The sequence below is a fragment of the Melanotaenia boesemani genome, chromosome 2 (assembly GCF_017639745.1).
Source record: "Melanotaenia boesemani isolate fMelBoe1 chromosome 2, fMelBoe1.pri, whole genome shotgun sequence".
Lineage (NCBI taxonomy): Eukaryota > Metazoa > Chordata > Actinopteri > Atheriniformes > Melanotaeniidae > Melanotaenia > Melanotaenia boesemani.
The window spans coordinates 22,055,100-22,069,726 of NC_055683.1; the positions used below are offsets into that span (position 1 = coordinate 22,055,100).

Here is a 14,627-nt window from a genome sequence, read left to right on the forward strand (position 1 = left end):
TCCTCAAGAGCCACAATCCTGCAGGTTTTCCATGCATCCCTGCACCAACACACCTGACTCAAATTAAGTGGATCCAACAGCCTATAAGGATCTGCACTATGACTCATTGGTTTTAGTCAGGTGTGTTGGTGCAAGGATGCATGGAAAACCTGCAGGATTGTGGCTCTTGAGGACCAACGTTGGCCACCCCTGGTATATAGTATGGTATAGCCTATAGGCTACCTAAACCAGTGTTCTATCCAGATGTGCCTCCCATGAGTAATTATACCTTCAAATGTGGCTGTTGCCACCAATCATGGGAAACAAATTCAGCGTCCATGTTGCATCTTGTCCATTCTCTGAGCTTTCTTCAGCCAGTAAAAGTCTGATCTTAGCTCATGTTTATCTCTTGTTCTGTCACTGTCTCTCTGTTTTGTTCCTCTCTTAAGTAAATTTTCTTCCCACTCTTCCTCTGATACTGCATCTTAAATTTCTTTGCTGAATCAGAAAAGAAATGCATGTCATCTAAATAAATGTATAATCCTTATTCACAGTGCAAACCAAAACGAGCAATACTCCCCACGTTTTCCCATCAAATGCAAAAATTGCACTTACAGATTATTAATGAGGGATGCAAAATATCCTAGGTTTGTCAAAATGTTGTGCACCAGTGATTTTTCTAAAAATTTAACACCTGACTGAACACGAGTCAACTGCAGATTCTGAGCCTAGAATTCTGTCATCTTAATGACTTACAGCAATCCATTTGCTTCTCTTCGCTTTACTTTTTGTAAGTTTGTAAAAGGGAAACACCAACTTCTTATTGGATTTTTAGGTGCACAACAGCTTTTTCCCACTTGTAGATTAGTTTCTGGTGATTTCAAGTTAATGAGACAGTCTGCCATCACTGAGTCAAATCTACCACTAAGCATGACCCGAGGTTGATCACACGTGCAATAACATCACATGCCTTTACTTAATTTATTTAATACTTAATTTATTTAACAGATTTTTTAGGCCCAGTCAGAAACAGACAACATGGAACTGTCTGTGATTGTGTTTTTTTATATTGTCTACCTTCTACTGCTTCACCTTTTCTTTCTCCTCTTCAGGTGGTTTCCATGGGTCTGTACATGGGGGAACAGGCATATCTGCGGAGCAGCTGGAACATTCTGGATGGATTCTTGGTTTTTGTGTCATTGATTGATATAGTCGTGTCCATGGCTGGAGGAGCTAAGATCCTGGGTGTGCTCAGGGTACTCCGGCTTCTCAGGACACTTCGTCCCCTCAGGTATACATTCAGGCTCAACAAACAAAACATCGTATGCTTGCAGCAGTTCAAGCTTTTTAATATACAGTTCCTGTTCAACGAATATCACCTTATGCTAATTTAACTTATGTTGACGTCTGTGAGCTTGTTTTTCACAAGCAATTATCAGAGAGGAGATTAATCCAGGAAGTTGAAAGCCTTGGAATAAAGTCAGTGATAAGAAAAGAGTCGTTCAGCATAATTATAATCTGCAGAAGAGATTAAGAAGTAAAATATTCAATGGCCTCAATCAAACTCATTAATTGATTCATTTAAAGTTGACTAGAATATATAAATGAAAAAGCACTCAATATGACTGATAAATTGTCTTCAAGCTTAAGTCAAGACAGTACGAGTTCTAAATTAAATTAATTTAATTAAATCGAATACAGCAAATCAATGCTCTGTGGTCAGAGAGATCCCAAAATCATTTATTTATCCACTTATTTAACAATTGCAACAGCAAGCAGAAAATCTAAACATAATTGATGAATTATCTTCTCTGTAATGGCTGTTTTCTCCCATGAATGCAACATGTGTGCGATACAATCTTTGAGCTAATATGTGCAATTTTAAAGACGCCATAAGGGAGTTAGGATACACATCACTCCAAGCATCTAAAATGTGGTACAGAAAATACAAACAGAAAATAAGCACTGTGGAAAAGACTACCCCTACTCTTGTTTTAATTTTGTTTTTTGTTTTGTTTTGCTTTTTTTTATTTCACATATTTTATTCTGTATACTTTCTGTATTTTTATGGTCTTGTTATTTGCCTCCCCTCTGCAGAGTAATTAGCAGAGCTCCTGGACTGAAGCTCGTGGTGGAGACCCTCATCACTTCCCTCAAACCCATTGGCAACATTGTCCTCATCTGTTGTGCATTCTTCATCATCTTTGGCATCCTTGGAGTACAAGTAGGGACCACTGTACTTCTTTGACTCTAATTCTATGTCATATGCATGGAAATTATTGTTATTAACCTAGTATGTTTGTGTTCAATATGGTTTCTAACCCCATAGGTCTATATTTATGTCTCCCTTACCTCCTCTGAGTAGCTTTCAGCCACACAAACATGTCTAGCTTCATCTCTCTTAAATAAACTCTCATTGTCTTTTTTTTCTTCCCTGCATCTTATGTAACTGTACATCATTTTTCAGCTGCTGGCTTCTCTGACCAGCTCATTATTTTGTCTCATTAGAGTAACTCACAATGGCTTAATTCTCTCTTATATAAAGACTCAAATGGCATCAAAGTCTTTTTTTTTTCTTTTTCTGATGACAGCTGTTTAAAGGAAAATTTTTCTACTGTCTTGGCCCCGATGTCAAAAACATCACCAACAAGTCGGACTGTCTGCAAGTTAACTATAAGTGGGTCCACCATAAGTACAACTTTGACAACCTGGGACAGGTGAGGGTCGCATGTGTTCCTTGCACATGCAGTGTGTTACAATGTTTACCAGCTCAATCAGCTGTTCTTTTTAAGTGTATAATAGTACGTCTTACCCACAATCTGTTGTCCAGGCTCTGATGTCCCTGTTTGTACTCGCCTCCAAGGACGGCTGGGTCAATATAATGTACCACGGTCTGGACGCAGTGGGTGTAGACCAACAGGTATTTGAGAATAAATACTTTTTTATACTGTATATAAGGAAACAATTTAGATTTTTTCTAAGTGACCCTCTTTCTGCTTTCTGTTTTTTTCTCCTTCCCATCACATAACATTGCATTTAATCAAATGAAAATCATGTACCTTCCGACTCCAGCCGGTAACCAACAACAACCCGTGGATGCTGCTTTATTTCATCTCTTTCCTCCTCATCGTCAGCTTTTTTGTCCTCAACATGTTTGTCGGAGTGGTGGTGGAGAATTTCCACAAGTGCCGGCAGCACCAGGAGGTGGAGGAGGCCAAGAGGCGCGAGGAGAAGCGCCAGCGGCGCATGGAAAAAAAGAGGAGGAGTAAGAGAGACATCTGTGAAGAGAGGGAAATACACTGTGGTTACAAATGTCCATATTTGTTTTAATGATCTCCAAAATGGTTGAATTACTTTTTTTACTCTGATACACTACCAAAACATAAGTTGTCTTATCTTTGTCATTGTTGAATATTGTGTGTGCGTACTTCTGCTTTTCTTGGTACAAACTTTCGAACTGAACTAGGTTAGGTGGAGAGTACAGGTTCACAGTCAACACAATCTCACTTGAAAACACTTTCAAGGGTCTGAGAAATAGCAAGTAAAAACAGGGAGCTGCTTGAAAAACAAGGACTTGAATGTCTTACTTTACCTTGATTGTTATTCTGACTCATCATTTGTCTCCGTATCTGCTAGCAGAACAATAATCACTGATGAAAATATAAGGATAAAAAGAAATTGTAGACAAGATAATGATCACATACAGAGGTCATTATTGCTTTTGAGGAAATTTAGTCATGATTTTTAAACTTATAAGCTCAAGCAGGTCTTTATAGGAAGACATTTTTCTTCTTTCTTGCAGCAAACAAGCGTTTGAAATGAATTAAAGCTTTGTTAATATATTTTTTTAACAGAAGCCCAGAAGCTGCCATATTACGCCAGCTATGGCAACGTACGCCTAATGATTCACACACTCTGCACAAACCACTATCTGGATCTTATCATCACCTTCATCATCTGTATCAACGTCATCACAATGTCCTTAGAGCACTACAATCAACCTCACGTAAGGAGAAAATGTTGTTTGTTTGTGAAGATATGTGCTTTCTAGTAGAGATAAATCTTTGTAGCCCTCTTCTTGCATCCAACCACATCTTGTCCATTCCAAGCAGCAGGTTCTTAGAATGGCCCCAGTGATACTACTGACCGGTCAACCACCATGACACTGTGTCCAGGCTGAGTAGCTGCGAGATGCTGCCGACCACACAAAGAAGCTGTGATTGTGCTAATTTGATGTGGGCTGCTGTCAGAGCAGCGTTAGCTGATCAGTACACGCATCAGTCCATTCGTGTGTGGCGAATAGAGGCTCAAACGCCTAAAAGCACTTTTGTGTGGGAGAGAAAAGTGATTATCTTGAGATAAGACGCCTGTTTGACCTTTAAAACGGAGCAAGCTTTCCTCAAACTGACCGAGCATCAGATAAATATCACAGGTCTTGGCTGTATTTGTCAGCTGTTGGTGCTGACATTTGGCAGCCTCCCACTTGTTAGAAGACATAGATCTATTTATGAAAGGAGGAAACAGCCAGACAACTAACATTAAATTCTCCAGAAGCTGGAAGCTAAACATGGCTTGAAACAATTAAAACAGACTTGCCTCTGGAATATTTGAATAACCAGCTTATAATATGTGTTTGTTGGTGAGAGATTGCTGTTATTAGGCCTGGTGCACTTTTGACTAGCCTCCATAAACAGTTGGAACATTTCCAGTTTACTGCTAACGCCTGCTGATGCTGCTCACTCACACATGCACACACATGCACACACACACACATACCAGTGTCGTTCTTTACTTTCTCTTTTCAGTCTCTGGATCTTGCACTCAAGTACTGCAACTATTTCTTCACCTCCACTTTTGTGCTGGAGTCTGTACTCAAACTCATCGCGTTTGGATTCCGTCGCTTCTTCAAGGACAGGTATAGTATATGTTCATCCTAATTGCCTCTGCAGCATCATTTGTATGAAAGTCTATATATTCTCCTTATTTGTTGCAAAGCTTTTCTTTTAGCTTCGGAACTTCTCTTTAACATTATGGGATCATAAATCTGCATCAAAGGTAGACAACACTGTATCTGGATGATTGTATGGCAGCAATACTTTAGGCCCTTCAGTGTTTAACCAGAAACACCCTTAGGATTAGTTCATGAAAAGCGAGTTTTAGGTCATTAAAATTTAAGGTGTCATTTTATCTTTTTTTTCATGTTAAGCTCAGTCACTTATCACATGTGTGATTACAAAGACGTTGAACATTAAAGCCATTATCAGAGCTCTAGGCAAATGCTTTAATCTCTTTATTGAACGTAATATAAATAGTGCCACAATAAATAGTTATTTAGTTGAAAGTGTTTCTGTATTAATCCACATTTTGCTTTGATCATGAGAAACGGAATAAGAATAGAACAGCTTTGACTGCATCAAGGATTATGTTTTAAATGTTTAAGCAGACATTATTGAAAACATGCATTTTTTGTATGAAGAATTGTAAAGTAAGGCTTAATGAACACGAAGCCAGTTTATCATTTCCTTGTTGCATCAAGTTATCCCAAGAAACTCTAAATTTATTGCAATCTATAATCTAAAAATTGAAATTTGAATTAAAAAAAATACAAAAAGCTTTGATTTTAGGAGAAATTCTCACATTAGTTTTTATTTATTGTCTACTATTTTGTGTATGTCATGCTATTTCACTTTCAAATTCTTCATCTAACTCATCATATTCATCCTTTGCTAGCCTGGTAACTCACAGTTCACTCGTTGTAGCTCAAACCTTTGTGCACAATGATGAGACTTTTCAGGGATATGTGGTTTCTGATTAAACCAGAAATAGATTTGTTAGCTTATATTATACTGATGGCAGTTTAATGCCATTGGCCTATTTTAGTTTCTGAGGATAAAGAGCAGAGCAGGATTAGTGGGAAAATGGTTGGGAAGAGAAATAAGGTGAGAGAAGCAAAGAGAAATACAGAGGACAGATAATATATAGCAGGGAAAGATGGACCGATCAAAGACAAAAGAGGAAGGAGGGACAAATGAGTGATGAAATGAGAAAAAGATGGGCGGATATAGCAGGAATTTATCTCACAGTTATCAGCTGGCACTTTGTCTCTTTTTATGTAGTGTCAGCAACAGCCATGAGCAGTCATTGTGCATAGTGTGATTAATAGGCTGGGGTGACTTGCAGGCCAGTTTTAGAACTGGGTCAATGGAGTAGAAGGTAACACACAAACAAGGGCTGGCTTAGTTTGGTGGTTTTTGTAGATTCTTGTACTGACAGGGAGGAAAATATAAAAGTCAGATTCATGTTTAAGTCAAGTTTTTGATGAGCAGATGTTTTGTTGTCATTTTGACCAGATGTGCTTGATATTTTATTAATAAGTTTAAGTGATAACATTGCTACAACCTCAAAGATGCTGCACCCACTTGTGCTCTGAGGAACAGGTGGGCTGTCTAATTCCAGGAAGGAGCACATGTGGCAGATAATAAGTGTGGCTACTGTCAGGCAGGCTAACAATAGCGGCAAACATGATAAAATGCTTGATAATAATGAGTCACAGGTGGCAGGGGATGCACTGTTGTTAATGGCATTTTAGATAAGAATTTGGAAACCACTTTAAGAGATGTTTCATCATGCAGGATGCCTTGCTCAGAGCAGATATACATCTGATTTACTCTTTTCTAAAACACACAGTCTCTAGCTCACAATGACTAATCACCAAATAATACGAATGAATCATCAGTCTGTTAGTTGTTGCCGACAGCTGATAAGGGAATATGCGTCTCTCGGTCTTCCTATACAAGGTAGGACCTGGAAAAGACAAAAACCACTAAAGGTCTTGAAGACATGTTTTTTTTTTGTTTGTTTTTGTTTTTTGTTTTTTTTCACTGGCTGTAGTGTCTTACCATCCTATTTCCTATCTGTTCCCAAGCCCAACTTTGAAAGCTGCAGTAATGGTTTTATTGCACACTTTTGGGGTTGAGACTTGGAAGAGATGTGCAAACCTTACAGTAAAATAAAATGTAAATGGGTCACAAATAATTGGTTACACACTTCTATTTGCACACCCTGGTGACCAGTAGCACTCAGCAAGTTAGCAGCTTACATTTACAGTAACAAGAGCATGACATTTTATGTCTTACTCTTAACTTCCCTTGTTTAAAGATGTATTCCTACAGTATCACTACAACACCCTTATAGCTGTCTTCATTTGTTGTGTATGTGTGGTGTAATTCTTTGGGGTCCATCATGAACATCTCTATGTGGGCTTGTACAAGGTGGAACCAGTTGGACCTGGCCATCGTGCTCCTGTCAGTAATGGGCATTATTCTGGAAGAGATTGAGATCAGTGCTGCGCTGCCCATCAACCCCACTATCATCAGGATTATGAGGGTACTGAGGATAGCACGAGGTACATATGCCAAACATTTTAGAAATACGCAAACACAAACATCTTTGTGCTTCTACACTTTCTGTAAACAGAAGACCGGTTTAACATTGATGTGTGTAAATTTTAGCATTTAAACTGTGAATGACTTTTGCTTGTTAGTTAGCTCCATAGAAGCTATTGCCAGACATGTCGCTGTGTGTGTGTATGTAGGTGTGTGTGTGTGGGTGTTACAAAAGGCAAAATTGTAGACTGACCTTTCCACAGTTTATTGTTCCAGTTTTCTTAGTAATTGGACCTGAGGGATTTCCTACTAAATTGCCACTAATCTCCTTCTCTGATGTGCGAACACAGTGCTGAAGCTGCTGAAGATGGCAACAGGAATGAGAGCCTTGCTGGATACAGTGGTCCAAGCCCTGCCTCAGGTAAAACTCTCACACTGTTTTTTACAGGGTTTTTGTTTTTGTTTGTTTATTTGTTTGTTTGTTTGTTTTTACTCACAGGCATGTGTCCCACATTCCCCAAGAGAAAGTCAACCAGTCTCAGTCTGTAGTCTGGGAGTGTGGGCCCTGCTTCTTTTTTTCTCTCTCTTGGCCTTTAGGCGACTCTAATGGATGACTCATTCACGTCAAAGACTAGGAGAGTGGAACACAAATATGTGCGCACATGCACACACTCGGGTACAAGCACAGCATTTGTCTTTGTGCTTTCAGCAGCATGGAGAGTACCCAGACTCCCACTGAGACCACAGTGTTGCCACATACCGTTCTTACACTAGCCTGTAACTCATTTAGTGGAGAACTGTATACAGAATCTGAGTTTCTAGGCCATCCCCTACAATTCTAGTGCCCTCAAAGTTCAGCTCCACTGATACTTTGACATAGTTTGCATGTGCTTTGTAGCACGATGCGTTCATATTGACAATATTTATATTAAAAGACCTTTCTTTCCTGTTTCATTAGCTCTGCAGAGAATCAGGGCTGCTTCACTGTCCCAATATTTATTCAAATTAGAGTCAGGCAAAAGTAAATGAAAATAGTGTGACATCCCACTGCAACAAAAGCATGTTATTAACCAGTTAAGCTAAACAATGATACTTAAAAAATGTTTTAAATAAATCTCAGTTTTAAAAGTGTTAATCAGTAAGCCTTGTTCTCTGCTCTAAAATAATATGTGTGTATCGGGGGGTTAATTGGAAGAAACTGTTTTGTTGTGAACTCTAAAATATTTTTTTGAAAAGGGATGTAATGAATAAAAAAAGCAAATCCACAAGGAAGCATTTGATCACAAGGGCAAATATTTTGCGAGAGGTCTCCACAATAGCTCAGATGAAAAACGGAAAAATCTGCTCTCAAATGAAAACAAATAAAATACTGTTATAAAAACCTTATAAACATCCACTTAAAAAGATTTATTAAGCCCTTTTTTCATAACCAGACACAATTTCAAGTCCTGATGAAAATGTCAGGAATATTGTTCACTTTGGTAAAAAAAAAAAACAAATAACACAGTGCATCAACTCCTTTTCCTTTTACTAATTTATGCTGCTGCTCAAGCAGATCATTTTGGGGGCGTGAAGTAACCCACTAGACTCCACTCCTCCTTTCTCTTCCTCAGGGTCTGCCTCTTTTGAGCTCTGTAGTGCTTAATAAGCCTTGGAGCCTGGTTATTACATTATGAAAGAGCACAGAGTGAACAGCCTGAGGTCAGACCACATCTACATGTATTCTCTAGACTTCTCTGTCTTTAATCTCTGGATCTAACTATCACTTAGTTCATATGTGATTTGTGCTAACATTAAGAACTGCTGCTTACATGATCAAAGTTTCACTAAGAAACAAGTAAGCAATAATGAGACTTAAATGTAATTTCACAACAAAAATTAGAGTTAAGAGAGTTTCAGTTTCATACTTCTGAGTTTTAACAAATACACAATCAACAGTAAGAAGGCTTTACCCTGCAAATCCAAACTGTTTTATTAAATGTCATATTTTCAGATTTAGGGGGCCCCAAATAAAATGCTCTGGTTATTTTTATTTTTTCCACAGTTGTTGAGTTATTAATAAATGTTCTGGTTCTCTGAGTGTGGTTTCTCAGCCTTGGGACATTGCTGGGCATCGACAGCTCCAGAAATGCTCATAAAAGATGTTACTGTGCCATTAAACAAGTCAGGAACATAGAGTTTTAAGCTTGGAAAGACACATAGCATGTCTTTAAAGTTTTACTCTAGTAAGTTCATGCACATGCAGTCCCTTAACAACAGCAGTACTAGCTTGTCAACATGTCCCTTCAGTCCACCATGCATAACGCTGGGTAGGTACACCATCTACTAACAGTCAGTGTCCCATTTCAACTTTTCTCCACATGACTGCATCATGCAGTCAAAATCTTTGATATGTCCAAACATAATGAACCAGAAAATGGTTTTAAACATTGTTTATACACAGTTTGCATTTGAATGCAAATATCTACATTTAAAAAGCTTTCCCTGCACACTAGTTTTTTTTATTATTATTATTTATTTGTTTTACTGTTGTCTGTAAATACTTAAAGCAATAAATTGGTATTTTTTGGAATTGTGTATTTTCTCTATTTATATATATATATATATATATATATATATATATATAGAGAGAGAGAGAGAGAGAGAGAGAGAGAGAGAGAGAGAGAGAGAGAGAGAGAGAGAGAGAAATGCCATATTCACTTCTGTACAATAAATAGGAAGCTGGGGCATGCTGCCAGTTTGCTTGTCCAGAGTTGACACAGCTGAGCTTGCTGTCAGCTTCTGCTGTTCTGAATAAATATCTACTGCACAGTGAGGAGAGTGGTGGAGTTTCTCATCTCTGTCTGTGGAAATCTGTGCAACAAAGCAAGGAAACAAAATAAAGAGGAAGTCAAACTAGTCCCTAACAGATGGGTGTCGTCTCTGGGCACACAGCTGGGGCCCAACAACACGTGTAGAGCCTCAGTCATGGACTTGCATACACAGAAACACACACATCTGATTGTGTGACCATCAAAATTAGGATGAAGCAAACAGAGGGAAACAGGTGGTGAGGAGAACAGGGGGCGGGCAAAGGTGAGAGAGAGCACATTCCTTGTCTTTCTCTTCTATTGATCCCACTTTCATTAACACCAAGTCTTTTACTCCATCCCAAGGGCAGCTAGGGAGGTAATTAAAACTAGGGCTAATTAAACTGTTCCACAAGTCTCCTTGTGTGTGTGTGTGTGTGGGTGTGTGTGTGTGTGTGTGTGTGTGTGTGTGTGTGTGTGTGTGTGTGTGTGTGTGTGTGTGTGGGTTTGTGTGCTTAAAGAGGTACTAAGGGAATCAGTGTGAAAGCAGTACACCTGGTGGCTGACTTTAACTCAGGTGATATTACACTACGTTTCAAACTAAAAATGAAACGTTGAGCCACCAACTGTACGTATGTCAAGGTATCACACGGATATCGAACGAATGTGCAAACAATATCACCATTTTGTGGAACATGTTAAAGTAACTTATAACCTTTATGTTGTTAATTACTGTCCAGAAAAAGAGCCTCTTCCTGGTCAAATTATAGCTTCTTTGCTTCTTTGCTCCTGAAAATACCAGGCCTGTTAACCTGTGTCATGTCCCAGTTTCTTTAACCAATAACTTTCTCTTAGTGCTCTAAGTAGATATAAATTAGTAGACTATATATAAACTGAACTGAATGCTTTGTATTTTGCAACTGTTGTATTAAAAAATTAGCCAGTGAACATAAACAACAAACCCAATAAATCACATCAAAGTTATTTATGTCAAGCCCCCAATTTCCCCCAATTAGTATAAATTCTATATGATGGAAACACACAGCAATAAATATATTTAACCCAAAAAATTAGATAACTTTATTTGATTTGCTTTTTCAGAGCTTTACACCAAGCCTCTCATTGCCAACAATAATACAATAATTTAGACCTCCAAAACCCAGATTTAAATAATTATATCACAGGGGATTTTGGAACATTCAGGTGGCATTACCCGTGTGTTTAGCTGTGTTGCTCATTCCACAGAAGGATGATCCTAACAAGTTCCACCTCATTGTGAAGGGGACTAATCAGGCTTTCCAACGATGTATAATACAATACCAACTGGTATTAAAGAGGAGAAATAACCAACCTAACACACATGTCATTACTTTGTGTGCAAAGTTTTGATGGCACATCTATGGATAAGCATCTCAACACAATTTTTGTCTATAAACTTAATGTAAATAGAGCTGGATTGAAAAATATCTTAATCAATTTGCATATATATATATATATATATATATATATATGGAACTGAAAGGTTACCTGTGCCGTTTTTGTCCAAAATCACCTTCTCTCACTGAGATAACACCACATTCGGATTTCTAAAATTGCACTCATAATAACTTGCTTTTGGACACTCAATGATAAAAAATTCTAAATGGAAATCTGGAAAACTTAAAAAATAAGGATGATATGTGGTTTCCAGAACAATAAAATCTGAAGTATATTTTACTGGAAAAGAAAAAGCAGCCCTGACACGTCTTTTTAAAACAAATCTCTACTTATAGTAACCGGCTGCTACAGACAGAGCATGTCCTCATTCTCAGTGGAGCAGTGCTTATAGCAGAGTGTTTCATATACCTGTAATGGGATTAGATTTTGCCCGGGGTGTTTACTGTACAACATTGTCATCCGCATTAGATTGTGTTAACAGAAGCCCTTTTTTTTATGGAGGAACTGAGCCAAGTCCCAAAACCCCAAACTTAAAAATTCAGAAAAGCGTGAGGGGCTCTGCTGCAAAAGTCTCAGAGGAACTTCAAAGGAAGTTATTCTGCAGTCTAAAGAACCAAACAGAAGTGGCATGAGAGCTGTGTGACAAAAAACATACTGAGTGTTGTAAAATCCAGCCTTTCTAATTTGTTCAATGGTTAATATTCACACTTTCTTCCAGTGCTGCAACATTTAACTGTGAAGGTCATGATGGTACATTTGTGCTCTTATTCTATGTTGTTTGGCTCATTGTTAAGCAAAAACAACAACATAATCCATTTAGAAATGCTAAAATAGTTTATTTTGTGTTTTCTTTTCCTTGTTGCACTTTGAGTGAATGCTGTGCCATTTAAGGTTTTAATGTTATTGCCAATTAAATTGTCACATTTTTTAGATTGCAGAGCCAAAGAATAAAAGTTATAATACTGTTTAGGACTTTTTTTTTTACCACACATGCTGTTGAACAATGTGAAGTAAGTGAATGATTGGAGATCTTCTTGTCTGCATGTGTGTATTTGTATTTGTGTGTGTGTGTGTGTGTGGGTGGGTGGGTGTGTTGCAGGTGGGTAACCTGGGCCTGCTCTTCATGCTGCTGTTTTTCATCTACGCCGCCTTAGGAGTAGAGCTTTTTGGAGAACTTGGTGAGTACATATGACATCTAGTTGCAGTGCTACAACAAAGTCACAAAACCTCTGGAAACTTTTAATTAATGACTAATTTGTGATCTTTGTTAATTGGCAAACACCTGTGGCTTTTAATGAAAATATTATCAAGGATTATTGATGCTGGGAATAAGAAATGATATTTATAACAATACCAGTGACTGATGCATTGAAAACACATTGTTTTTCTATATAGTTAATTATTTATTTATTTTAACTCTAAACTGGATATTTAGATTTTGACATATTTCTCTTTTTAGTACCTAATGCTAATTATAAGACTTTATTTATTATATAAGTCACATTAACAATAGTGATTAACAGGAGTACAACTCCAGGTATTTTATTAACTTTAATTACAAACAATTCAAAAAGAAATGTGAAACATGGTCAGATTAATACATTTATACATTTATTTATACATTTACATTTATAAAGGTAACGGTGAAAGGATTATTCCAATTAGGGGATGTTTTCATAGAATTGTGCCTTTAGGTTTCTATCCTCTCATTATAGCAAACTCAGTCCATACATACACACACACACACACACACACACACACAGTAGCTTACCGATTTCTATTAACTATTAAAATATAATTGTCTATACTTCTTTTATTCCATTTCAAAGTTCTGTCTTTACAACTATACCCGACTGACATTACGAGTCATTCCGCAATCCAGTATTCTAAAACATAAGCACTGTCCCAAAATATCCACATTCCCATTAGAATCTCCCAAACTGTCACATTTCCTTTGTGTGCTGCAGCTGCAGCCCTTGGCAGCAGAAAGGATTAGTGGCTAATACAACTGTGGCCTTCTTGGGGCTATCCTAAAGATTATCTCTTCATATAAGCTCCAAAAACAATTAGATTGTTTGATCGTGTTGCTATTGATTTGATAGCAGACTGTGTCTACACTGGGTTGGCTTGTTTGGTAAGTCGTCCAAGCTGCTTAGTGACAGAAATGATGCATGGTTGCTGTAAATGTTGGGAACAATATCGTGCCATGTGTTGACTGTTACAACTCACATGTCGCTTCTCTTTCGTTATCTCTTCCTATTCCCTTTCTTCTTTTGTTGGCTCCTGCCACCACTTTCCTAATTTGCCCCATCAATCAACATCACTTTTACACTCAGTTTGCAATGAAGACTACCCATGTGAGGGTATGAGTCGTCACGCTACTTTTGAGAACTTTGGCATGGCCTTCCTTACTTTGTTTCAAGTCTCCACGGGCGACAACTGGAATGGCATCATGAAGGTACAAGCTTATATTCATCTGGGTACTCACTGCTTTAATCAGTTTTACAAGATATTAGTTCAAGTGAATTATGTCTGAATTTGTCTAGCGGAAAGACAAACAAAAACTCTTAATGAAAGAAAAGTCCAAGCTGACAGCATCAGAGTGACAAGGGACAAAATCTCTGCCTCACAACCATCTTTTCCCTCTCTGGTGATTCAAAGTAATAAAAAGAAATTGTGCTAGCTCAGCACAGGTATCTGTAACTGAAAGGAAGCGATCGCTTAAATGCTCACGTGCAAAAACATCAATTACCCCAGAACTCACATCCACTACCACTATCCCCTCTCCTTCATGCAACTAAGCTGCAAAAGGAGCAGCAATAACTCTGGGGTGAGCTTGCACACACTGGATGCTTGCAGTGCAGATAGTAGCAATCATACAGCAAACCAGCAGGCCACACATGCTACCCTCTCACAGTAAATCTCTGCCATTTTAGACATAAACTTACCACCTGGGCTGCAAGATAGGTAGGCCAGCTTTGGTTTAGCGAGAAGCAGCTAAAGCTCCCTCAGAATTGATGATGCTGTTATGACAGTA

General features: G+C 38.1%; 1 protein-coding gene across 4 annotated transcripts in view; it reads left to right on the forward strand.

Annotated features, from left to right (window-relative positions):
* LOC121653582 (voltage-dependent T-type calcium channel subunit alpha-1I-like) overlaps positions 1-14,627 on the forward strand; it is a 66,455-nt gene that overhangs the window by 31,028 nt on the left and 20,800 nt on the right. For all 4 annotated transcript variants that reach the window (XM_042007147.1, XM_042007155.1, XM_042007163.1 and 1 more), the window contains exons 16-26: positions 1,092-1,270; positions 2,077-2,203; positions 2,571-2,696; positions 2,810-2,899; positions 3,052-3,244; positions 3,834-3,985; positions 4,785-4,894; positions 7,251-7,384; positions 7,715-7,785; positions 12,690-12,768; positions 13,927-14,048. In XM_042007147.1, the coding sequence (XP_041863081.1) occupies positions 1,092-1,270; positions 2,077-2,203; positions 2,571-2,696; positions 2,810-2,899; positions 3,052-3,244; positions 3,834-3,985; positions 4,785-4,894; positions 7,251-7,384; positions 7,715-7,785; positions 12,690-12,768; positions 13,927-14,048 (1,383 nt within the window). The remainder of the gene's footprint in view (positions 1-1,091; positions 1,271-2,076; positions 2,204-2,570; positions 2,697-2,809; positions 2,900-3,051; positions 3,245-3,833; positions 3,986-4,784; positions 4,895-7,250; positions 7,385-7,714; positions 7,786-12,689; positions 12,769-13,926; positions 14,049-14,627) is intronic.